The sequence below is a fragment of the Danio rerio genome, chromosome 24 (genome assembly GCF_052040795.2).
Source record: "Danio rerio strain M-AB ecotype USA chromosome 24, GRCz13ab, whole genome shotgun sequence".
In the NCBI taxonomy this organism is placed as follows: Eukaryota; Metazoa; Chordata; class Actinopteri; order Cypriniformes; family Danionidae; genus Danio; species Danio rerio.
The window spans coordinates 38,877,660-38,903,855 of record NC_141044.1 but is presented as its reverse complement, the minus strand read 5'-3'; the positions used below and the strand labels follow the sequence as shown (position 1 = coordinate 38,903,855).

At 39.7% G+C, this 26,196-nt stretch overlaps 1 protein-coding gene across 50 annotated transcripts in view; it reads right to left on the bottom strand.

Annotated features, from left to right (window-relative positions):
• The window catches only part of obscnb (obscurin, cytoskeletal calmodulin and titin-interacting RhoGEF b), a 104,086-nt gene that overhangs the window by 54,446 nt on the left and 23,444 nt on the right, over positions 1 to 26,196 (bottom strand). For 4 of the 50 annotated variants that reach the window (XM_087309915.1, XM_087309927.1, XM_087309913.1 and 1 more), the window contains exons 29-37: positions 21,581 to 21,847; positions 21,131 to 21,397; positions 20,774 to 21,040; positions 20,407 to 20,676; positions 19,412 to 19,681; positions 19,028 to 19,294; positions 4,937 to 5,206; positions 3,250 to 3,516; positions 2,744 to 3,016 (exon numbers count right to left, since the gene is read on the bottom strand). In XM_087309915.1, the coding sequence (XP_087166041.1) occupies positions 2,744 to 3,016; positions 3,250 to 3,516; positions 4,937 to 5,206; positions 19,028 to 19,294; positions 19,412 to 19,681; positions 20,407 to 20,676; positions 20,774 to 21,040; positions 21,131 to 21,397; positions 21,581 to 21,847 (2,418 nt within the window). Of the gene's footprint in view, positions 1 to 2,743; positions 3,017 to 3,249; positions 3,517 to 3,747; positions 4,006 to 4,367; positions 4,647 to 4,936; positions 5,207 to 6,369; positions 6,640 to 7,086; positions 7,354 to 7,433; positions 7,701 to 7,921; positions 8,189 to 8,460; positions 8,728 to 9,272; positions 9,540 to 9,840; positions 10,108 to 11,923; positions 12,005 to 14,790; positions 15,058 to 15,203; positions 15,465 to 15,958; positions 16,226 to 16,359; positions 16,627 to 19,027; positions 19,295 to 19,411; positions 19,682 to 20,406; positions 20,677 to 20,773; positions 21,041 to 21,130; positions 21,398 to 21,580; positions 21,848 to 26,196 lie in introns of all 50 variants that reach the window. The other 46 variants (XM_087309918.1, XM_087309929.1, XM_087309920.1 and 43 more) reach the window with 28 other exon arrangements.

Sequence of the window (26,196 nt, the reverse complement as noted above, 5' to 3'; positions counted from 1 at the left end):
TCTATTCGGTTATTAGGTGGAATTTAATCTAAATCGCAACTAAAATGCAAGCCTGGGCCCGGTTGCATGAATGCCCTTAAGTAATTTGACTTAGGGGTATCCATGAGGGGGACAATCCATGAGCCAAAGGATATCATTTAGAACGTTGCAGCAAACTTCTAAACTGCCACCCTTACCAAAGTGTTTTTATGAAGCATGTCACTATTTCTGGCAACATACGACAATGAGTGCTGTAGTTGCCATAGTTACTGCATCTCAAAGTAAACAGAACTCAATGAACCGCAAAGCCAACCTTTGCTAAACCACAGTTGTATTAACATATTTTCCTCCAAACACCACAGAAAGCTAAAAACAAACCAAAACTGGACAGAATGAAAGACTATTATTGTTTTAGATCAATATGCAAAATCTCTAAAGTTTGTACAACTCATCAATCACTCATTTACACAAAAAGTATTGCATTTCCATTGCTACTTTCTCTTAATTGCTTTATTATTTATGAATATACTGTATATATTCTGATTTTAAGTTCACTTAAAAGAGCTATTTTGGTCCCTTAAATTTAAGTTGAAATTGTAGCTTAGGATTTGTAGTAATGCTTAGGGCAGGGATGTCCAGACTCGGTCCTGGAGGGATGGTGTCCTGCAACGTTTAGTTCCAACCCCTATCAGACACAGCTGGTCTAGCTAATCAAGCTCTTACTACGCAGTCTAGAAACATCCTTGCAGCTGGGTTGAATCAAGTTGGAGCTAAAATTGCAGGACACCTGCCCTCCAGGACTGAGTTTGGATAACCCTGGCTTAAGGGAACGCTTAGATAATTAAAATGGAATATTTATTGATAATGATTAGGTTTGTTAAGGTTATTTGTAAGCTTAAGTGCTCTGATGCAACCGGGCTCGGGTGCAACTTCATCTATCATCTAAGCCACTGATGTAGCTGTTGCTTTTTTTTTTACTTAGAAGCATTCAAATAGTACAGTTTTTTACAATCTTATAAAGTCAAATATTAAGTATGGTAAATGCATAATCTTTTGCTTCTCTACTCCAAACTGACCAAGGACATGGCCAACAACAATTATCAGAGGCCTAGCTGCAGTGTCAAATCAAACTAATGGCAAATTCTAGAAACAAGTACATGCAGTAAAAGTGTAGTTAAGGTTGATGAGTGCATAATGGATTGATTTAGATTACATGCAAGACTATGACATACAGTATATACTGTTTGTCCAATAAAGCCCAATTAAAACAAATAGTGTATACTGATTATAGAACCTTTTAATAATTGATCCATTTGGGGTGGGGGAGGGTTTTTCAGCAAATATTAATACAATTAATTTTGATTGATTAATATGAATTTAATTACATTTTCCACAGTCCTAACATATACAAAACATCAGAACCAGCAAACATCCTTAGCATCGAGGCCTGGACAATAGGTAAGCCCAAAATCAGTGTAATTTAAAGATTAGTATGCCAATTTAGTAAGTAATTAGCAAGCCATGATACTGCAGCCAAATAGACAAAAATACATGGACAACATGCATCCATGAATCTCCCAAAAATATATTATTTTATAGAATTTGTAATCAACCCTTTTTACTTGCATGTAAATAATGTAAAATAATGTAAGGTCTTGGCATCTAAAAAATCTGGTTTGGTTAATGCCAAAAAAAAAATAATAATAAAAAAAATCAGGGTTGCATTATTAATAGCATTATTAATCACTTAAAGGGTCATGAAATGCTAAACTACCTTATGTGCCTACCAAAGTTTTAACAGAGTTGTTTGTTGCTCATTACAGAAAACAATGGTATTGTCTGTTGGTTGGTTACCAAAAAGCCTGGTTAATTTTTATATTTTTGAGTTATTTTCATCTTTCAAGTTTGAAATGCATGATGATGATTATGATGCATCAATGCTTGTAACTGTACTTTATTCTATAAGAAGCTTAGTTTAATTACTCAAGACAACACACTGCTTTTCTTTGATAAATATTTAAAACTGAAATAGCTTACAGTAACTTTTTAAGAGTATCTGTGTATGATATAACTAGTCCAATGTCCGACAATTGAAAATATGCAAGAGATGCAATGGCATCAGTATACTGTGTGCAAAAGTTTGTATAAATTTGTATTCATATTTTTGAAGAGCAGACTATTGTGAGCTGCAAAAGCATGCAGAAGGTGAATTGTTTTCTTATTATCGATAAATGCAGTGTGAATATTTGGAGGTTATTTATGGCTATGACTAAATGAGAACATCCGCTGCATAGCTGACCATACCTACTGTGTGTTGACAGCATTTTTTCAGTGAACTAACAGATGCAGGACAGAGACCATTTATGACCATTTAAGCAAAGAATTATCCAGGGTAGTCCGTGCAAAGACAAATTGAATTTTGAGTATTATTAATAATATTAAAGATAAGTAATTTGGTATTAATGTGAATGTATGGCATATTTTAAAGCACACAACAATACTCAAAGGACTGACAATCAGTCCGCAAGAGAATTGACTGAGACACTATTGTAGACTTATGGTCCAACAGCTTAACTATAACAAAAAAGGTCCTATAACAAAAAATATAGCTAACTATAACAAAAAAATGCTTTAGAAAATAAGACACTGACTGTTTTTAGGAAATTCATGGACACAAATTTAGTCCAATGGTATTTGCATAATTTTAAGCTTTTAGATCTCAGAGCTGCAAAGTACTATCAGGCCACTGCAACCCAAATGGTACCTTTCACTAACAGCTTGGCTGAGGACGTCAGGGCACCTGTTTTGAACAGGACTGTACCCGAATCATTGGGAGAAAGGTTCCTTAGGGTAAGAGTGTGGACATGATCTTCACCCATACTTATTTCACTGAAGGTACTGTTCTCCAAACGAGTGCCGTCTAGCCACCATTGAACTCTGCCTTTGGCACGACGAGAGAGCTGGCAGGAAAAAACTGCCTGTTCGCCCACAAATACATCTGTATTCTTTATACCCGATACTATGAGGACCTCAGCCTCTGCAGAGACCAGACACAGATAGCCAGAGATCACTGGTGTCTAAACATACTACACACATTATGGATGCATTAGAAAGGTCATGTGAAATTTGGACTTAAGTACATTTTTCAAAAGCTACAGATTTCAATCAACTCCCAGCCCATTTAAGACAATTTGTGTCTGTTCGATCTATAACAGAAGTTTGCAGAAATTATAATACAGTTTGCAAATTTTTTGAACATGTTTTTGATACCTTGCACTGTGATTGATGCTGTGGTCAACTGGTCTCCAGCATCACAAGTGTAGTAGCCATTGTCCTCTGGTTCCAGATCATGGACATGGAGCTCCAACACACATCCGTCCTGTTTCAACTCAAATTTCTTACTGGGTTGTAGCACCACTCCTCCCTTTCTCCACTCTACACTTTTAACTGGCTTAGAGAGCTCACAGCGCAAGATGATACTATCTCCCTCTATTGCATTCTGGTTCTCTAACTCCTTCCGGAAGTACGCAGGTTGACCTGATGATGGATGAGAAAAGAAGTTATAAGAAGTTGTAAATGTCCGATTTAAAAAGGCTGATACCCGTCAAGGTATCGCAATCTTCTTTGCATCACAAGGTAGGCAGTTACAAAGAGATAGATTTTCAGAACATAAGTTGTGTCGTCTTGCAGTCCATTTGCATTGACTTTATGCTCAGGCATGTTGATAAATTCAAAACAACAAAGTCACAGGCCTGCAAACCCATTTACCTTTAACAGTAAGGGTGGCACAGCTTTCTGCATCTTTGGTTTTGCATGTATACAGCCCTGCATCCCCTTCCTCCACCCTAAGGATGCGAAGCTGATGGACGGCTCTATCCTTGTAGAGCAGATATCTGCCCCCTGCCTTTATCATCTCCTCATCTTTGTACCAGGCGACAGCAGCCTCAGGGTCGGAGGTCATGCAGGACAGTGTGACTGTTTGACCCTCTTTGGCAGTTATGTCCAGAGGCTTCTCTAAGAATACAACTATGGACAGGAGAAACCCAAACCCAAGTTCTGTCACACCAAATAATCTGCCTGGAGATTCTGAAACTCAGACACTTCAAACCAAATATTCTGGTATATGAAAAGAGGTTTACTAATTACAAAACTCATGTTTTGACAATTGTAGACAAGACCAAAACTTTCAGAAACAAAAAACAAAGAATCTCTAACTCAAAAGACAAACAAGCTGTTTTGAAGAGTAGCTGTAGAATGGCCAAAGCAGATGGAAAAGCAACAAGAAGCCATTTGTTATGATTGCATTAAATGAGGGCATCTACTCCCTAAAAACAGACAGATGATTGCTTGTTACTAGCGTACAGTTGTAGCCATAATTTATCTTTTACCTTTGGGTTTCTCCTGCACCATCAAGTAGGCGACACTCTTCATAGGGCCAACCACAAAGGCTACGTCACCTGAATCATCGGGTGTGACCATTTTCAGCACTAGGCTGTGTTCCCTCCCTTGGCAGCTGATTTGATTCAAGTCATTGTTTTGAAGGTGGTTGGAGCCGAGCCACCACTCGACATTAGTAACCCCTTTTTGGGACACCTCACACTGGAAGATAGCATCCTCGCCCGTTATCACAGTCACATCCTTTAATTCTCTTGTGATTTTTACACATTCTGGGAATGGATGGAAGGAACGTGATGAAAGGGACTATTGAGGACCTTCTAAAAAGTCAATTGAGGTAAATATCCACAACTGATTTTTTTTGTTTAATGCTACGTTTTATCTACTAAAAGTAAATCTCTATTACCTAATTAAATTTTTTTTAAACTACACGATTTTGAAAAATATAATTTAAATCAAAAACTACTTAATTAAATTTGAGATGCTAATATTTTCTAATTTTGTTTTCGCAGATGAACATTGAATCACTGAATTTGCCTCTTATGAAGAATCAAGATTTTACCTTTGACAGTCAATGTAGCTTTGCTTTTTTTTTCTCCTGCTTCACATGTGTACTCGCCAGCATCTTCCACCGAGAGCTTATGGATCTCCAATATATGGATTGTGCCATCCCTCTTTATTGAATACTTTTTTCCATCAGTCAAGACCAGAGTGTTTTTCTTCCAGGTCACACTGGCATCAGGGATTGAAGTTTCACAACGTAACGAGGTACTGCCTCCCTCTGTGACCTCCTGGCTTGTCAACTCCTTTGCAAATGATAGCACTGGGATTGCTGGAAACAGTGATACACAGACCACATTCTAAGACATGTGTAATACCCCAAACATGCAAATTCGAAGACTGAGGGTGCTTTCACACCTACACTTTTGTTTCGGAACGTGTCTCGTTTGCCCAGTTAGCGCGGTTCGTTTGGCATATGTGAACAGGGCAATCGCGCTCTGTTCTGCGCCAAAGTAATCGCTCTGAGATCGCTTGAATGAGGTGGTCTCGGCTCGATTGAAACGAACCCTGGAGCAGTTCGATTGCAGTGAGCGATCCGATCCGAGCGCGGTTAAATCACAGTATTTTATGTATATGTAATAGGCTTACGGCTAGATGAAGAAAGAATTATGAGTATTGCGGGAAGTTTCGCGAGTCTCCGGATGCCCGCAAACGAGTGATGATCTCCCGGTAATATCGCGTCTCCATCCCGGTCCTCAAATAGGCATCGTCGCGCACCCTTCTCACCCTTCCCCACTGCGTCTCTCCTCAGACACGCCGCGCGTGCGCTCCCTGTCAATCACCACCAAACCACCACCTCTCCTGACAGCTGAGCGGGACGCTGCAAAATAAACCTTGACACTGACCAATGTAAGGAGAGTTTACTCGCACGTGACTTGTTTCAGCTCTTTTGGTCTGATTAGAAACTTTGCAGTGTGAAAGCGAACCGCTCCAAGAGCAAAGAGCAACAATGTAACAATTGTAATCTCTGTTTCGGAACAACTGAATCGATTCACAGGTGTGAAAGCACCCTGAGATGTCAACAAATCTCCTTTGCTGTCTATAAATGGAGTCAGGACAAAAGTGTGAATTTCTTAAGAGAAAATCAGTAAAAAATTTGCAGCACTTCTGTTATAGATGACTAACACGTGACAAGGCAAAACATAACATACATGCAATAATACAACAATAATAATAATGTGATTTTTAAAATTATTTGTGCTGTAGTGAAATGGTCAAACACATACCAAAGCAGTCCAGCATAACCTTACGATTATATTGTTTTTTGCAAACATTCGTTAAAGCATGCATCAAATGAAGATAAATGCAATACATATAAGAAATTAGACACTCAACATGTGTACTAACAGTGCATGTGTTTGCAACCCACTTTGATAATTCAAGATGTGACATAAATTGAATCAAATGACTTTGTTTAGATAATCTAAATTTTACCTCTCACTGTGAGACAAGCAAAAGAAGTGTGGGCACCCACATGGAAGGACAAAGTGCCTGAGTCTTTCTGGGTTACACTTCTTAGTCTGAGTGTATGCCTTTTGCCTTCCATTCCTATTTTATTCATCTCATTGTTTTGTAGTGGAACATCTTGAAGCGTCCACTGAACAATGACTGCATTGTCATGAGAGACCAGGCATTCAAAATGAACATCCTCGCCTTCGTTGACAATGCAGCTCTTCAAGCCAGTTAAGATTGTGATTTCAGGTTCTGAAAACAAAATCAGGTTTCATTTTGCAAAGAAAGTAACCAGCAATTAGGACAAGTTTACTCTAAATATACAACGTTTAGTAGTCAGGTTAAAAAAGATGATTAAAGTGCCCAGTAAACGGCCCCATTTAGCATCCGCAAGAAGCTTTTCTAGAAAGTTCTCTGCAGGTCAAGACAGACAGCTATCCTTTTTATATATGAAATGCAAAAACTAATAACAAACGAATAAAAAAATAATATAACAACGTATGATTTTGGAAGTTTTAATAAAATCAAAAAGTATCACGTGAACTGAAATGTAAGATGATCTAAGATCAAGGACAAGTGTATAAGAGAGAATGAATGATGTAGTACTTTGGATGGTATGGCATAAATGAGTGATCAACAAATGATGATCATTTATGGGAAGGAAGGAAGGAAGGAAGAATAAGGACAGGCGATTCCTACCCTTTACAGTGAGTTTGGCAGATGTCTGATCATGTTCGGTCTCGCATGAGTACTCCCCACAGTCTCCTTCCTGCAGCTTGTAAACGATAAGCTCAGCAACAGCTCCATCTTGCTTCAGCTGATATTTGTTGCTTGCTTCTATTACTCTCTTATTTTTCCTCCAGATGACTTTGGCTCCAGACTTGGCAAGTTCACACCGAAACACTGCATTTTCCCCAGTTTCAGTTTCCAAATCTTTCAGAAATGATTTGAAAAGAACTGGCAGTGCTGTAGAGGCAGTAAATGCATTTCAGGGTCATCAAGTTTATGGGAATTTTTATCATATAAAGGGTTCAATCTAAGCCTACCCTTAACTTCCAGATATGCAACGCTTTGGCGGTCTCTAGTGTCACAAATATAGTCACCAGAGTCTTCAGGTTCAAGGTTATGTATGATCAGTTGTGCATGGTGGCCATGTTGCTTCAATTCATATTTAGCACAGGGGCAAAGGCCAATTTCACCCCTGCGCCATTCCACAGGAATGTCTGGTTTGGAAAGCTCACATTGGAAGCTGATGCTCTCTCCTTCAACAGCTGTCTGGTTCTTCAGTGCTTGTGTGAAGATGGCAGGAAGTGCTGTCAATTCAAAGAGTGGTATAAGGTGCAAGATTTCATAAATTTGTAGTTTTGAACTCTAGGAAAGTAAGAACGGGGTATACACGAATACAACAATTCCAAAAAGAGAATAGATTTGTCTTTATAATAAAATGTGGCATCATTTACATTTCTCCAAAATGTGATGAATGTAACAGACTTTCAAATATATTAGAAAGATGGAAAAATCTGTCTTCTCCTACCGTCAACCCTTATATTGGCAGTTGTAATGCTTTCTCCGCAATCACAACCATAGTCTCCAGCATCTTCAGGTTTGACGTCAGTAATCTTCAGCTCAACAGAAGAGCCAACTTGCTTGATTGAGTACTTTCCTCCAGAATGGATCACCTGTGTTTCTTTCCTCCAAGTCACAGGAACTCCAGGCTTTGATAGCTCACAGCACAAAGTAACACTGTCCCCCTCTTGAATTCCTTGGTTCTGTAGTTCACGCTTGAAGACCACTGGTAATGCTGAGGAATCAGGCGAAGTTATTTAGCCAGGATCTATTCAATGAACTTGACACTTGACATGGACTAAATCCATTCCATAAAAAAAAAAAAACTTCCAGGAAGCAAAAACACAACCATCATGACGCTACAAACTTTTAAGACAATGCACTACACAAGACCAGCCAATAAACACCTTTTCCACTGCTCCCATATTAAGGCATTATAAAAAATGTTCGACAGATTAGAAACATCCTAATTTATTGTAGAAGGTTCAAATATGAGCTCATTCCTACCATTGACTTTGATGTTAGCACTGCTGATGTTGTCTCCACAATCACAAATATAGTCTCCAGCATCTTCAGGTTTGACATCAGTGATCTTCAGCTCAACAGCTGCCCCATCTTGTTTGATGTTGTACTTTCCCCCAGAATGGATCTCCTGAGTTCCTTTCCTCCAAACCACAGGGACTCCAGGTTTTGATAGCTTACATTGCAAAGTAACACTGTTCCCCTCTTGAAGCACTTGGTTTTGTAGTTCACGGCTAAAGACCACTGGTAATGCTGAGGAATCAGTCAAATATGTTGAACCAGGAAAAGGATTTTGCAAGAGGAACTGACACTTGGCATGACCAAAAGTCCTTTCCACTGAGAGATGTAAAACTTTCTTCTACAATGACTTGCTGCTTTTATATCAGCTTGGAATATTTTAACAACAATAACCACATAACATAATATAATAAAGATAAACCACTATAAAATCTAGGCCAGGGGTGTCAAACTCAATCCCTGGAGGGCCGAAGCTCTGCACAGTTTAGTTCCAACCCTGCTCCAACACACCTGTTGGTTTCAAACACACCTGAAGGACTCAATTAGTTTGATCAGGTGTTTAATTAGGGTTGGAACTAAACTGTGCAGAGCTGTGGCCCTTATGAAACTGAGTTTGACACCTGTGATCTAGGCTTTTAACTTGTTACTCTATAAAACATAAAGGCAGAACACCATACACCACCCTATCCCACCTTCAGTGAAGGCATAATGAAGTGCAGCCTTGTAGATAAAAAAACTTTCATCTGTCAAAGAACGTTCAAACAAATGATCAGTCCTACCATTAACTTTGATGCTAGCAGTCGTGATGTTGTCTCCACAATCACAAGCATAGTTTCCAGCATCTTCAGGTTTGACACCAGCGATCTTCAGCTCAACAGCTGCCCCAACTTGTTTGATGTTGTACTTTCCCCCAGAATGGATCTCCTGAGTTCCTTTCCTCCAAACCACAGGAACTCCAGGTTTTGATAGTTCACAGTGCAAAGTAACACTGTCCCCCTCTTGAACCTCTTGATTCTGAAGCTCATGGTTGAAGACCACTGGTAATGCTGAGGAATCAGGCAAAGATGTTGAACCAGGAAAAGGATCTTACAAGATGAATTGACACTATGCATAATCAAAAGTCCTTTCCACTTCTAAGATGACCCATTACATTTTTGTTCATGGAATATTTGAACGAAAACAACCACAGTAGTATTAAACAAACTATAAGTTAGAACAACAAATTGTAACTTTAGAGCAGCCAGTATACATTTTACCCTACCCAACGGTAAGTGAAGGCACTATAAAGGGCAGTCTTGTAGAAAAAAGATGTTTCTGTGTCAAAGAAGGTTAAAAGCTCAGTCCTACCATTAACTTTGATGCTAGCAGTGGTGATGTTGTCTCCACAATCACAAGCATATTCTCCAGCATCTTCAGGTTTAAGATCAGTGATTTTCAACTCAACAATAGTCCCAACTTGTTTGATGGTGTATTTTCCCTCAGAATGAAGCACATGAGTTCCTTTCCTCCAAACCACAGGAACTCCAGGTTTTGAGAGCTCACAGCACAGAGTAACACTGCCATCTTCATCACCCACTTGGTTAAGCAGTTCTTGCATGAATTTAATAGGAAGAGCTGTTGAAATAGGGATTGAGTATTTCTAAAGTTAGAACTTTAAGACATTTTTTCTAAACTATTCTGTGTTAAAATAAGAAAAATCCCAAAATAGAAAATCTATGTAAAGGCAATTGACATGATGTGGTGGTGTTGTTGTTATAGTAAATCTCAATGTCCGCAACATTTTACTTCCATAACCAGGGTTCAACGCTAAGGATTTTTTTCTACTGGCCCGATCAGACCAGTGGTTCAGATTTTTACTTGCCCTGCCAATGTTTTCACTGTCCCTACCAAAAAAATGTTAATAGCTATTTCTTAGCCACAAATTAAAAAACTGAAAAATGTGTCAAAATGTTTGTAAATCTAGAATTTAAATATTTAAAAATTTTTAATAAATGTACAATGAGCAAAATTCAAATTTATTGCAAAAAAAAAAAAAGATGGCTTGGCTGCAAAACTGACGTCAAACTGTACAAAACATCACTGTACAAAACATGGACAAGTAGTCACAGGCAAATTAAACTTTAGTAACAGGGCATCAGTGGCCCAATTGGGCCAGTAACAATCCTGTCTACTGTCCCGAGCATCTCACACGCTGGCCCCGGGCCATCGGGCAGTCCTTATTGTTGAGCCCTGATAACAATGCTGTAGAGCAAATACCATTGTAGAACTTTATGGATAATTGCTACAGACAAAGTAACTGTGTTAATCCTAGAGATTTAAATCTAACTAAAATCATAGATTCAAAATTAACAATGAAAGACTGTCCCTGCAATATAAGGAATAAAACTGCCTAGGGAAAAGGAATATCTAAAGAATAACCACATTGCACAGTAAATTGACCAAAAATCACACACACCTCCACCACTTCATATACATCTCCAAGACCAATCTAAAAAATATATATATATATTGTGGAAATAAAACAAATCAGAGGACAAGGACACAAATAATAACTGATATCCAGGATATTTAAGTCTTTGGAACTGACAGTCACATTTGACAATGCAACGCATCTGTGCTCCTATACACAAAGCCTTAAACCAAGTACACTAACATTGATGAATGTCATGTCGGGCAGGCTGGTAATCTCCTCCATACAACTCTCATCCATTCCCATCCTTTACACCTTTGACTTCAGCAAGTACAAAATAGAAAACATACAACAACTGCAGTCAACCTTATAAAGTGTAGCTACAGTCAACTATATTTGATAAATGTAAAAATGAGACTGGAACATGCAGTGATGCAGATAAAGCAAAAAAATAAATAAATAAAAAATTAATTAGCAATGAATATCATAAGAACATAACAACTAAAAGGCCAACAAATTAATGTACTCTAATAGCCTACATGCACTTTAATTTTCATTCATTTATTTTCTTTTCGGCTTAGTCCCTTTATTAATCAGGGGTCGCCACAGCGGAATGAACCGCCAACTTATCCAGCACGTTATTTCCACAGCGGATGGCCTTCCAGCTGCAACCCATCTCTGGGAAATGCACTTTAATTTTCCCTTACGTAAATACTATCGGTATAAAACAAAACATTTTGTTAGATCGTAAATGTGCAGTGCAAGCAATACTTCTTAAAAATAAAAAACGCTTGAAGAGTACATCTGAAGCAAGTCGGGTGCTTAAGCAAGATGTTTAAATGTAGTAGATTGTCTTTGATTAGCAACAAAATACACCAAAACAGAGTGCACATGTTGTAATGCGAAAACAAATGCATGGCCTCATGCCATTCCATTCACAAGAACGGGATTCACATTTCCATCAGCACATAACATATTCCACAGTACATGATAGACAGGAAATGCACATCAGTTTCATACCACTGAGCTCTGCTTGTTTGTCTTTCTTCTGCCTCTGGGAGTCTGTTTCAGCAATAGCTGAAGGACTTAGGAACTTTAGTGCTATGAAAAAAGACACATTTGTGTAAACTGTGGCTCTTGGGCAAAACCATGAAGATCATAAAACTCAAGTAGCAATGCCTGTGCCAGCTGTGTTTAACTATAGTGGCAAATATAGAGCAGAACAAGCAAACATTCGGAATCAAAAGCTATTTAAAAAGAAAACAACCATTAAATCAAAGCACCTAAAGCCTGACTGATTTCAGACAGTTTAGCTTGTCCAAATGAGAGTGATGAACAAGAAAGCATAAAGCACAGACAATCAGTACTTTTAGTGAAGTTTACTTATAAACACATTTCGAGAGGATCACGTGCTCATGATTGTTCACAGCTGTTCCAACTTTAGCTAATGACTGATTATCCTATAAGACGATCCTTAACTCACTATAAATAACCAGACTTTTCTCATCTCAATATCTTCGTCTTGAAGAACCCCCCCACCCCCCCACCCAACCCTACTTTCCCTCCTTTCAAACGGGCGTCACGGTGGCCGGCGATTAGCGCTGTTGCCTCACAGCAAGAATGCCCCTGGTTTAATTCCTTTCCAAACCAGACGGCATTTCTGTGCGGAGTTTGCTCGTTCTCCCCGTGGTCGCGTGGGTTTTCCCCGGGTCCTCCGGTTTCCTCCCACAGTTCAAAAACAAGCACCCTAAACAATTAATCCAAATGCTTTAGCTAAACTCTGAGTACACCTTTCAGCATCCATATCTGACAACAGCTACAACAAGCAAGAGGGGGAGTCATCGAGATCTACCTGAGCTCAAACTCCCCTCTCGCCTTGCAACGGGAGGGAGCCCAGGGCTCAAGGATCTTTTAAGCTCAGAGCTCTCTCCCGGGACAGCACGCCAAACTAGCTTTATTATCAATCATCAGATAAGTGTGAACTCTTGAACTTCATACTAGCGACTGATGCCCCCTTCTCAGTAGACTGCTTTTGATGTCCCAATTCATACGAAGGTGTTTGGGCCTTCAAAACTGCATCAAAATATGTATATATTTTTTCAGATAGAATCACAAACAATTGGTATGTCAAAGAATGCATAAAACCATGGCTCAAAGCACATTCACATCAGAAATAAAGCATTACATGTAAAATCATATGAAGCCTTTTATCCTTATTCTGTTCTACATATGAACTGCACTGAAATCGAGACTACTAGCTTAAAGGGTCACGAAACACCAAAACACATTTTTTGAGCTGTTGACAGTCGTATATGTGTCCCACACTGCTAAAAACACTATTAGGACACCTATATTTCACTAAAAAGTGTAAATTGATTGTTTTTGCGTTATTTCAAGCAAATTCGTACTTCCTGTTTGAAACGAATTTTTGAAGCTGCGTCACGGCCATGACATAATAGCGTTGTATTCCAGCGTGCAGACTGGACGTCTGAGCCAGAGTGTGTCTTATTACGTCTTACAGTGTGATGCATTAATGCATGAGTAAGGCTTGGTTCAAACCAATCAGCGTGCTCTATTGTGCAACTTCATTAATATTCATTTCTGTCACAGTGTTTACACGACAGAGACGCCACGTTGTGTTGGCAAAACAAGCGTGAAGTGTTGCTTTTATAGTTTGCTGGAGTTAAGTTTTGTTTTCATTTTCTCTCTGTGAGAGCTCATCTGGAGTCACGTGTGGATTAACAGTGTACGCGACGCTCGACAACAATAACTTACGTGTCTAAGGAGGATTATTGTTTACCTGAGAGCTGTTTTCATCTGCAAATGCTGAGATCTGGATTTGCTTGTAGTCTTCTCTTCATAAAGATGCGGCTCTAGTTGTTGGTGATTGTCCTGTCTCTACAGATTTGGTAAGTGAGCGACCAGTGCTCTTTGTTTATTTAGTTTGTTCGTATCGAACTAAGTTAACTATTGCACCGAGTGTAAACATGTTAGCACCACAACCAAACTTTAACCTCGTGTAGGGTTTAGTGACCGGAATAACACACGCGGCTTTCTGACGCAACCTGCCATGTGCATCTAAGTTTCCGGGAAATGCGGAGGTTTTTTTTCTCTCATTCGCCGTGCGGTATCAAACATTGCATGAAAAAAACACGCTTAGAGCAGATCCTCGAATCAAATATCTCGTTTGTCGCGAGGGACATGAATGAATTCCCTGAATGAAAGAGCCAAACTGCAGTTAAAGTCCACCGTTTAATAATTTGGCAAATAATTCGACTACAGATGTCCATGTAAACACCATCACTTTCTCCTGTGTGTGTATTTTGACTCTGAAACTCGCGCGTGCCCAAATAGACACTCCCATACCCTCCCACTTTAGTTCCTCCGACACTCCCCCCTAAACAGAGCTGGACACGCCCACTTTGCTGACTTTTTCCAAAGTAGAGGTGTGAAAACACCCTACTGAAACGAGGGGGTTTCATGGCCCTTTAAAGAAACAGCAATGACGACAAAAACTGAGGCAACATCAAAACAGATGTCTGTCAGACTATATAGTATTACAGCACAGCAGGCAGAGCTGCAGCAGGATACAAGTTATCTGAAAGCTATATTTAGTCAATTCCAGAATAATTATGTTTTCCTACCAAAAGTGTAAGTTTATATCATTAGTAACATTGTAATTGTATGAAAACACCTGAAATGAACAATTGCATACAGCCATTGCTTTTCAACTCAACTGTATGATCTCACTGAAAATATAACAAATGCAACAAACATATACACAAACCTCCTAACAACACAAAAAACACTTCAATAAGTTTACAATAAGGTTGTCAGAGTAGTGCAGAATAATTAGAATTAAACTTAAGATTAAGAATGATTCATACCCTTGATCTTCATTGTTGCTGTGGTTGTCTTGTCTCCACATACACATGTGTACTCTCCTTCATCTTCACATTTTAGATCAGCGATCTTCAGCTCCACCTTGGAAGCTATCTGCTTGATTGTGTACTTTCCTCCAGACAGGATAATATGGCTTCCTTTTTTCCATTGCACAGGGACACCAGGTTTGGAAAGCTCGCAGGACAAAGTAGCACTGCCACCTTCATCACACTCCAAGTTCTGCAGCTCATGTGTGAAGACCACTGGTAATGCTAAAAGACCACGAAGAGATGTTGGAACCATGTTACACAAACACATCAAGACAATCTTAAAGAACTAGACTGAAGAGAAGTCTTTCCATTCTTGGCAAAATAATATGTTGATTTAATGCTTTGTACATTCAGTACGTCTTTCCTACCATTGACTGTAATGGTAGATGAAGTCTTGTTAAAGCCACAATCACAACTATAGACTCCAGCATCTTCAAGTTTTAAATCATTGATCTTCAGCTCAAAAGTAGAGCCAACTTGCTTGATGTGGTATTTCTCTCCAGAATGGATGACCTGTGTTCCTTTCCTCCAAACCACTGGAACTCCTGGTTTGGAAAGCTCACATTGAAGAGTAACACTGTCTGCCTCTTGACACTTCATGTCATGTAGTTCTCGTTTGAAGTTCAGCGCTAAGAAGCAATTGGCATTTAAATGGTTTGTTAGTATGATGTACTTCTACTCTAAACAGATATCTAAAAGCCCAACATGAAAAAAAAACAAATTAAAAACATCCAAAGACAAGAATAGACAATATAAGACAGGGGTGTCCAAACTCGGTCCTGGAGGGCCGGTGTCCTGCAGATTTTAGCTCCAACTTGTCTCAACACACCTGCATGGATGTTTTTAGAAAGCCTAGTAAGAGCTTGAATAGCTAGCCCAGGTGTGTCTGATTGGGGTTGGAACTGAATTTTACAGGGCACCAGCTCTCCAGAACCGAGTATAGACACCCCTGATATAAGAAAAAGCATTCATAACGCCACATAACATCTTACAAAGCAAGATTAGTAGATTTGTTTAATTAGTAAAGTCTACCTATTAGTTATTTATACAAGTAAACCTATAGAAATAAATAAAATATGGCAAAGAAGACATTCACATTCCTAAGATTGATTGAATTTCATACCCTTGATCTTAATGTTTGCTGTAGTCTTCTTGTCCCCACACAAACATGTGTATTGCCCTCCATCTTCAAGTTTGAGGTCAGCAATCTTCAATTCAACATTAGCCCCATCTTGCTTGATGAGGTATTTTTCCCCAGAATGAAGCACCTGTGTCCCTTTCTTCCAGACAACAGGTACTCCAGGTTTTGAGAGTTCACAATTAAGAGTAACAGTGTCTCCTCCTTCGCACTCTTGGCTTTGTAGCTCATGTTTGAAGACCACCGGTAATGCTGAAGATCGATTGTGTGAAGACATAAATGTGTGAATTAATAACTTGGATTGAGTAGATGTGAACTTGACTGCACATGCACTGAGTCTAAATCAACAAATATATGCATGTAAATGAATAAGGTTTTATGCATACCACTGACAACAAGGTTTGCTGTAGTTTTCTCATTTCCACATTCACAAGAATATTCTCCACTGTCTACAACCGCTAATTCTGAAATCTGTAGCTCAAAGATGGTGTCCCTCTGCATTATCTGGTATCTTCCCCCATTTTTTAGACATTCAGTTCCCTTCTTCCATTGCACTTGGCAGCCAGGTTTGGAAAGCATACAGGAAAGTAAGACTTTCTCACCTTCTGTGACCTGTTGGTTCTTCATCTGTTCCTTGAACGTGGCAGGTAGCACTGGAGATTGAACAAGTATCATATATTTAAAATGATTCTTCACAGTTTTAACGTCCAAAAGACACGATGGAGGATTGCTTGGTTGAGACGATGAAGGAATTAGCTTGTTATAATGATGCTCTGTGTAGTTTTACATCAAAACGTAAAACATAATTACAAGGCACAATGATCATTAATCACATGAATGCACTAGAACTACATTAATACACACAAAGCCCAGACAAGACCAACAGAACCTCACAAACCAACACAGCACAAAAGCAGATGTGCCACTTCTAAAATATTAAACAATACTGACAAACACTGGAATTGTCACAACTTTATAAAAACTGTTCTGATCTTTAAAAAAAGCTAAATAAACTAATATTACAGATGATTTAGGCAAGGATTCAGGATACATGCAAATGCTCGATGGTTAAAAGTGTAAACTCATAAAAACAGCACTTTGGTTTCTTGTAAATTAATGAAATAAAAACCACACGTAATAACAATTTCAGCAATAACACAAATGAAGAACTAACCCTATCTTTAACAAAGTGACTTTCTAGAGATCTAAATGACATCTGACATCAGTACCATTGCTACACATGAGCTTAGTAGGGATTCTGATGTACCAATCTTAACCTTGTTATACACACCAATGAGATAATTTTCTCTGTCAGTGAACAATAATGCATTGAAACAAGCAATGTAAACATGAAAAAAATACTAGTCAATCCATCAAAAACTTCAAGACTAAGGCCCAATCCCAATTCTACCCCTTAGCCCTTACTTCTACCCCTCATTTTGTGCATTCCCGTGAAGGGCTAGGGATGTCACAATTCTCTTTAGCTTGAAGACGTAAGGCTAAATGGAAGGGCTAGACAGCCCTCGAAACAAAGATTTTTCAGGACCACATGCAAAACCAAGGGGTAAGAAAATTTTCCAGAATACACCAGCTACAATGGGAAAATGGCTGCTCATGGAAATAAGGTGATGCACAAATTAGTTTTTTTCTGTCATTATTATGAATTTTTACAACAATCCACCACACATTTGAATACATTCATTACGGCGTTTGTGTTTTACCATCATGCTTTAAAAAAATGCTAAAATAAAAAAACGCTAAATTTCGCCATCTATAATCCCTAATAATAACTCCTGTATCACAGTCCCACAACATTCTGACACTTGAATCCCCTTCAGAAAAGCCTAGTGGCTGGGTATGAGCTTTTTGCAGTGTCTGGTAAAATGTTAATGATGTTTTCCTGTGTTTATGTAACCCCACCGGTTCTACACCACCCAACCCGCTCAGAGCTGGTATTGAACCGGCGACCTTCCGCATGGGGGTCGGTTGCTCTAAAGCCTGATTTATACTTCTGCGTCAAGTGACGCGCGTGGCTGTGCATTTATACTTCTGCGCGCTGTCTCTGTTGGTCTGCATTAACACTTCCGAAACGCTAGCTGGCAGTTAAGGTGTAAATGTTCCTCTGTGTCGAGTTTCTTCGCTGCTTTCTTGCTTTTCCTGAACACTTCCGGGATGCACAAGTGGCTCAAACTCGCTCATTTTGAGGCAGAAACCGGCGGACGTGCAACAACTTTAACTATGAGGTAAACACAAAACAAAACTTTCCATCCGGAGCTCCTTCACGGGACTCCACAGTTGTAAACAATCGCTCACGCCATTCGCGCGGCTCTCGGTCCCGCCCAGACTCGTCAGCGCTACCAAGCCGACCAATCACAGAGCTTGCGCTATGCGTCGTTGCGACATGTAGTTACAATTTTTGAGAGGTGCACGTCAGCGACGCCGATGGCCACGGCAAAGGGCTATGCGTCAGCGCTGTAGCATACGCCGGCGTTTGACGCATATGTATAAATCAGCCTTAACAAGGAGGCTAAAAACCATGGCCTCTAGCGTCTGTCGCTAGAGCACCTTTAGAGGTCAGAGGAGTGAGGTTTACCTGCACAGCACACACTAGCTGGCCTCCGTTACATTTACATAGATGAATATGGCCACAGTGAAAATGCACGGTACTGTTACGATCTTATTGCCACATTATATCATAATAATAACATGACATATACCTTCAGTGATTTTCTAAAGATCAATACCAAAATATAACGCAACTGAAATAACTACAGCAGTCGTGATCATCAATGTCATACGTAGTAAGAGATTGCGATTACGTGTGCAGGTGTTGTAGTGGTGTCCCGTTTCTTAGGGGTAAATTTTGAAGCCTTTCCCCTTCACACTCTGGGAAAGGGGTATGGGTACAAAAATAGAATTGGGATTGGGCCTAAATACCATAAGACGTGTGTTCCTTCAATTTATTATAGTCTAGCTAAGCCAACACATTGCAATGAACACAAAGAAAGAAAGAGTTCTGAAGGAATTCTTCCCTTAATAGAAACATGTTCCTACCTTTCACTGTCAGTTTGGCTGTAGTCTTTGTAGAACCAATGTCACAGGTGTAAACCTCGCTGTCACTCTTCTCTAGATCCTTCACTTTGAGGATGAGGATAGCTCCCTTCTGTGTCAGCTCATATCTTCCTCCGGCCTTGATCTCCTTTGTTCCTTTCAACCAAGTGACTTTAGTGGCAGGTTGAGCAGTCTCGCATTCAAAGGACACATCACTATTTTCATCTGCAGTGGCATCCTTTAACTCACAAATGAATTTGTTGGCCAGATCTGCTAAACATAAACATATCTTCTCTTTAGGTATATGTGAATTTTTTTGTATTGGATGCATTATATATTTCTGAATATAATGAAATAATCTAAAACCATTAGGTTTAATATGCTTGCCTTTGATCTCCAGCTTAGCCTTGGAGGTTGGACCACCTGTGACCTCACAGCTGTATTCTCCAGAGTCTTTATCAGTGACATTGCGGATAGTCAGCTTTACAAGCGTCTGCTCCTGGCTGATTTCATATTTCTGGCTCTTTCTGATAGACTTGCCATCCTTGGACCACTTTACTTCCAGTCCAGATTGAGAAAGCTCACAGGTAAATGTGGCATCTTCACCAATTTTAGCACTGACGCCCTGAAGCTCTTTAGATATGCTTGGAGCTTCACCTACATCCCAAAAATCAAGATATGCCATAATTATGCAAAACCTTTTTTCAAGAGTTCACACTTAGCTGATGATTGGTAATAAGCTAGTTTGGCATGCTGTCCCGGGAGAGAGCCCCGAGCTCATAAGATCCTCGAGCCCGGAGCTCCCTCCCGTTGCAGGACGAGAGGGGAGTTTGAGCTCGGGTAGATCGTGAGAACCCCCCTCCCCCCTCCTGCTACGTAAGGATTGCTAAGGTGATGTGTTGCTGACAGAATTGAATTTGCTGCTAATTTGGTTTAGTCAATTTACTTAAGTCTCATGTTTTTGGGAGTGTGGAAGGAAACCGGAGGACCCGGGGAAAACCCACGCAAGCACGGGGAGAACATGAACTCCACACGAAAATGCTGTCCGGTTGGGTGGATACCCAAGCCAGAGGCTTTTTTTGCTGTGAGGCCGCAGTGCTAGCCACTGGGCCGCCGTGCTGCCCTGTAGAAAAGAGGAGGAGAAGGGGTGGAAGGGGGGATTCTTCAAGACGAAGATGACTAAAGGTAAGATGTTTGGTTATTTATACTGGGTTAGGAATAGTCTGATTGGTGGTTCGTACATTAGCTTGACTCGGGGCCAGCCGTGTCAATCATAAGCATGTGATCTTCAAAATTAGTTTATGAATAAACTTCACTTTGATTTGTGTAACACTTAGTTTTTTTTGTTGTTCAAGTTTCCATTGTGTGTCTTGCTTTCTCACCTTCAACAGAAAGTGTTGCTTTTGAACTCAAATCTTGAATAGAGAAGACCACTTCACCGGAATCAGAAGCTGAGACTGCTTTGATTATTAATGTATATTTGCGTCCTTTGCTGTTTATCTGGAAACGGCCTCCATCACTGATAGGTTGGCCTTTTAGGCTCCAGGTGCACTGTTCTGAGCTTTCCCGGGACAAAATACATTCAAATGTGCAGTTCTCGCCTGCTTTGGCCTCGATTGATTTAATTCGCTTAGTAATCCCAATGTGGATATCTGGAGTCAAGAGCAAAAATATCATAGAATTATCTTAACCTGCTTTCACTACTGAGTCTTTGCACAACATCAGTAATATGATAGTTTGTTGGCATACCTCTAACGGTGACCTTAGACTTGCAGAGATCTGTGCCAAGATCGCAGCTGTACTCTCCGGCGTCAGCTTGTGTGATGTCATGGATACTCAGTCCCAAGGACTTACCATCATGCAGGAGCTCATACTTTTTGCCTGCCGACAGAGCTGTACTTTCCTTACGCCACACAGGGGCAACTCTAGGCTTTGAGGCTTCACACTTAAGTGTAACTGTACCCTTCTCCTCTGCGACTACATCATCCAGCAACTTCAGGAAGATGGCTTTCTTTTCTGGAGGTCAAAAAAAGTAAACCAAAGTCTTGTTTTAGTCATACATGCAAAGCATTTCTTTAAAACAGTTAGTAACTCATTTGACCTCACCTTTGACCTTTAAGCAGACTGTTTCTTTAACATCCCTTATACTGAATGATACCTTCCCACCATCCTCAGGTGCTAAGTTCTTGAGGGAAAGCGTATGGGTCTTATCCACATGGGTTATGGTGTTGACCTCATTGTTGAAGAGTGGCTTATCATTAAGCGTCCATTGCACCTCTTCGTCAGCATAATTAACTTCACAGGTGAACAAAGCATCGCCATCTTCATCCACTTCCACATCTGTGAGATGTTTAGTGATCTGGATTTTACGCACTATGCATGTCAGGAAACAAAATCAAAAAGCATGACCAGTACGCCTTTTGTTTCACCACCTGTAGCTATATAATAAATGTTTGCCACAATCAAAGCCAAGCTCTTGCACACAGCATTGGGTTGGATGTATAAAGTTCATGCAGTTTGTAACAACATGCTTCAATGTCCTGATGAAGACTTTACCTTCTACTTTGAGAACAGCTTTGCTCTCACAGACACCAGCCTGACAACGATACTCTCCAGAGTCCTCTGCATTCAAAGCTTGTATGATCAGCTGAACACTGGCATCCTTTTGCTTCATGCTGTACTTGCTAGAAGCCTCCAAAGCTGTTTGACCCTTAAACCAATTCACTTCTTTTGGTGGGGCAGAGAACTTGCAGGACAGTGTGGTGGAAGTCTTTTCCTTGGCTGATGCATCTTTGAGAGGCTCCAGGACTTCAATAGGACGCTCTGTGGCGTAATATAAATAGTGACAATTAAACAGAAATCAGGTTTCAACGCTAAGGATTTTTTCGACTGGACCGGTCGGGCCAGTAGGTCAGATTTTTACTTGCCCTGCCAAAATTTTCTCTGGTCCCACCAAAAAAAAAACAACAAGTTAATAGCTATTTCTTAGACACATACTTTAAATAATGCGTCAAAACATTAGCCCCTTTCACACAGTGATACCGGTAAATATCTGGAAGATTTCCGGAACGACTTTACCGGTATGTTCAAAAAAGCGCTGTTCACACAGACGAGGACGTTCCGGAAATTTTCCGGAAAAGAGCATTCACACATCCATTCCAAAATACCGGTAAATTCTGACATCATTCACCACAAATGAGCTTTAAACGGCTGCGCTTGTATTTGTAAACATTTGACTAAATTACAAACTCTGTAGATGATCAATATTGTGAACAACTTTCGCAGGATCACTTTCGCATGTCGAGATGTTCATAATATGTGCGTGTGCAGGCGCTCACAGGCTGTTTCACAGGCACACGCAAAGCTTGAAGGTAAACAAACAACGGCTTATCATAAGCATCTCATCGATGATTATTTACACAGTTGGCATTAAGAAGAACATATAAACGTGATCTGACTAACTTCTAGCAGCTAAATGTGTCTGGAAAAAATATTCAAAGGCTTTTATTCTCACAAACCGCGCGGAAGTAAATGCGTCTGACTGTTGTGATTGGCTAAAGCAGACGTCTCACGTCAGCACGTTCTAGACGTGCACGCGCTTATTACGGCAATCTTCCCTTTGCATTCACACAGCGCAGCATTCCGGCAAATTGCCGGTAATGTTACAACTTCTCTTTCCGGAAAATAGCCAGAACGAATTTACCAGTATTTTCAAAAAGGACCTGTTCACACATACAACCTTTCCGGAAAATTGCCGGCTATTTTCCGGAAAGGTCTGTATGTGTGAAAGGGGCTAATGTCTGTAAATTTAGAAGTTACTGTGTTTAATGTATTTTCATCAGAGATGTATAGTAACGAAGTAGAACTACTTCACTACTGTACTTAAGTACTAAAAGGCAGTATCTGTACTTTACTGGAGTATTATTTTTTTCTCCTACTTCCACTTTTACTTAAGTACATATTTTCCATGAGTTTAATACTTTTACTCCGATAGATTTTTTATGTGCTGCATCGTTACTCGTTACTAGGGGTGTCAAAAGGATCGATATCAGTTCAGTAATAGGTCATAACCGGTGATTACGTGATGACGTCATTTATCTCCTATGCGCGATGTCGCAATACTATGGCGGAGGACGGAGGCGCGAGTGAAGGCGGCACACGAGCCGCTAATTTACTATTAGGGAGAAATGTTGTAAAACTTCACCTCTGCCTCTCTCTTTCTCACTTTGGACATTTGACCCGCTGGCCTGTTTGTAAGGTAACTTTCCCTCTTTTCTTGGCTGTTAAAGCTGTCAATCCATCCAGACACGAGCGTGCCTGATGTTCAAGTTTTCTCCACTGTGTCTATTACCTGTGATAACCGCGTATTCTTCCCGCCATGGGTGAACAGCGGTTCATTTCTAAAGCCCTTTCTCTTGAGCAGATGAAGATAATCACCAATAACCAATCATCATAAGACCTCGCCTGTCAGCGCTCAAAAAGCAGGCGGTATAATATTGACATGAGTTTATTAGCTGTAAATGCTCATGCTGTCTTCTGTGCATGAGTTTTGTTTGATACATTCAGAAAGAGTGCTTTCTTTAAGCAGGTCAAATTAAGAGTACAGTTCATATATCTGACTGCTGTATTAAAGAACAAAATTGTATTACAAAAAACCCTTTAACTGTCACACCAAGACAAAAGCAATAGATTTTTTTTATTGCATTTCTTAACTCATAATGTCGCTATTTAACACAGTCAATGCATTTTTTTCTCAACACATCCCATAATTTCTAAAATATCAGCCTCTACCAACTGGTTAAGATGTTGGTTTATGGTAAAAGTACCAGAATTAATAAATATACTACAGAACATATGAAGTGCAAGACCAATTTAATTAAAAACATAATCAAAATTAAAAAAATTAATACTAAACCATAGGCATAAGCCATAAAGTATTTTAGATTTTCTTTTAACACAGTACTATACACGCTTTCCTGGTTTCCTTTTTTTTTTACAATAAAATCAAAATCAAGTGAACTAGTGCAACAGGATTTAGTTTGCTTGTTTAGTTTAGTTTCACGACTGCTTCCAGAAGACATAACTCCTGTTTATTGTGGTATTAACCAATCAAACTTCAAAACTACCAAAGTGTGAGTGTGTGTGAGTGAATAATGCATGTAAGAGAGAAACAGTGTGATTGTACCTGTGTGTGCGTCTGTGTGTGTGTAAGAGAGAGAGAGAGTGTAAAAGAGTGTATTTTCGTGTTTGTGTGTGTGTGCGCCCATGTATATGTATAACAACATCGGTATTACACAGATGTTAGGAGGAGATGTATAAAATTCAATCACACTAAATATTTTTTTTTATTTTCAGAAAGTAAAACTACACATAATTTCCAGTAAGGGTTGGGTTTAGAGATTGGATTTGGGGTTAGAGCATTCAAAAGTATAGTTTGTAGAGTATAAAAACAATTGTAACCTATGTAATGTCCCCACAATTCACAAAAATGTGTGTGTGTGTGTGTGTTTGTGTGTGTGTGTGTGTGTGTGTGAGAGAGAGAGAGAGAGAGATAGTGAGAGAACTGTGTGTGAGAGTGTATGAATGTGTGAGAGTGTACATTTAGGTGTGTGTGTGTGTGTGTGCGTGTGTGTGTGTGTATGTGTGTGTAAAAGAGAGAGAGAGTATGAATGAACATGCTGAATTATCTCATCAGTGAAGTGATTTTCTGGTAAAAGAGCCTGACGATGTGAGTTCTTGTACCATAGAAACTATTTACAGAGAAAAACAGTATCGTAAGCCATGTTTCTTTTCATTCTGCTTAATCAAGTGCCCCAAAGATATTTAAAATAAACAAAACAATATGATGTCTTTTGACTGCCTTCTTTAATAACTACATTACACAATACTTGTACTTTTACTTTCAGTACTTGAGTAGTAAATTTTGAAATAAACTACTTGCAATACTTAAGTACTAAAAATGTTGAATACTTTAGTACTTCCACTTAAGTATGGTGCTTAAAGAGCACTTCTACTTCTACTCAAGTCACTTTTTGATAGAGCACTTGTACTTTTACTTAAGTATGGGTCTCTAGTACTTTATACATCTCTGATTTTCATATACTGGTTAATAATTCAAAGTGTTATGGAAACAAAAAGTGCACTATGGAAAACATGCAGGTATTTTATTGCAGTTCTAAATGATTTAACAAAAGGTGGCTGCTTTGCCAAACTGACGACAAACTGTGCCAAACCCCGCTTCATTTTAACCTGTTGTACCCACATAAATGTCTGCTTCCAAGACATTAGCCTCATAATTTGATGTTGCCGCCATGTTGCTGTCTCTTCGATGTACTGGTTGTTACTAAGTTACAGACAAAAATAACCAGATACATGTTCCCAATATCCAATCAGATAAGAGAAACTGAAAAGCAATATGGTGTTTATGACATCACAGAGAGGGTAGCATTTAAAGGCTTGAAAGCACAAACCATTTCTCGATTCTACACAATTGACAAATGGTTGCACTGTCATAGGCAAATTAAACTTTAGTGACTGTGCAGCACTGGCCCAATCGGGCAAGTAACGATCTTGTCTACTGTCCCGAGTGTCTCTCAAGCTGGCCCCGGGCCATCGGGCAGTCCTTATTGTTGAGCCCTGGAAATGTTGTCAACTACAGCACCCTTCAATGAAAATAAGGCTACGTTCACACTGCAGGTAAATGTGGCCCGAATCTGATTTTTTTCCCCCTCATGTGACTCAGGTGATGACAACCCAAACCGCATGGAATCTGATCTTATCAGGTAAGATCTGTTCCACTTTCATATGTGGTCTTAAATCAGACTCAGATCTGATGTTCTGCAATGCAACCGCAGTGTGAACGGTCATGTCGGATTTCATGTGACTTTTACGTAATCTTTGGGTGACATGCGTCATCAATCTGTGCTGCAGACATCAACTACCCCTCAGCAGCACAGTAGAACAGCACACAGGGTGATTACAGCAGCACAGAAAGTTGGTTGTTCATGTTGAAAAAGATTTTGAAGGCATAAATGGTGCTTGTTGACTAATCTGGTTAACGATTGAGGCACGGGTTGATCGCGAAGCCGAAAAGCGTCGTGGGTGTTGCAGATAGGTGATTCGGGTGCAAATGAGGAAGAACTTTCTCTCTGAGAGAAAAAAAAAAGGGTTGA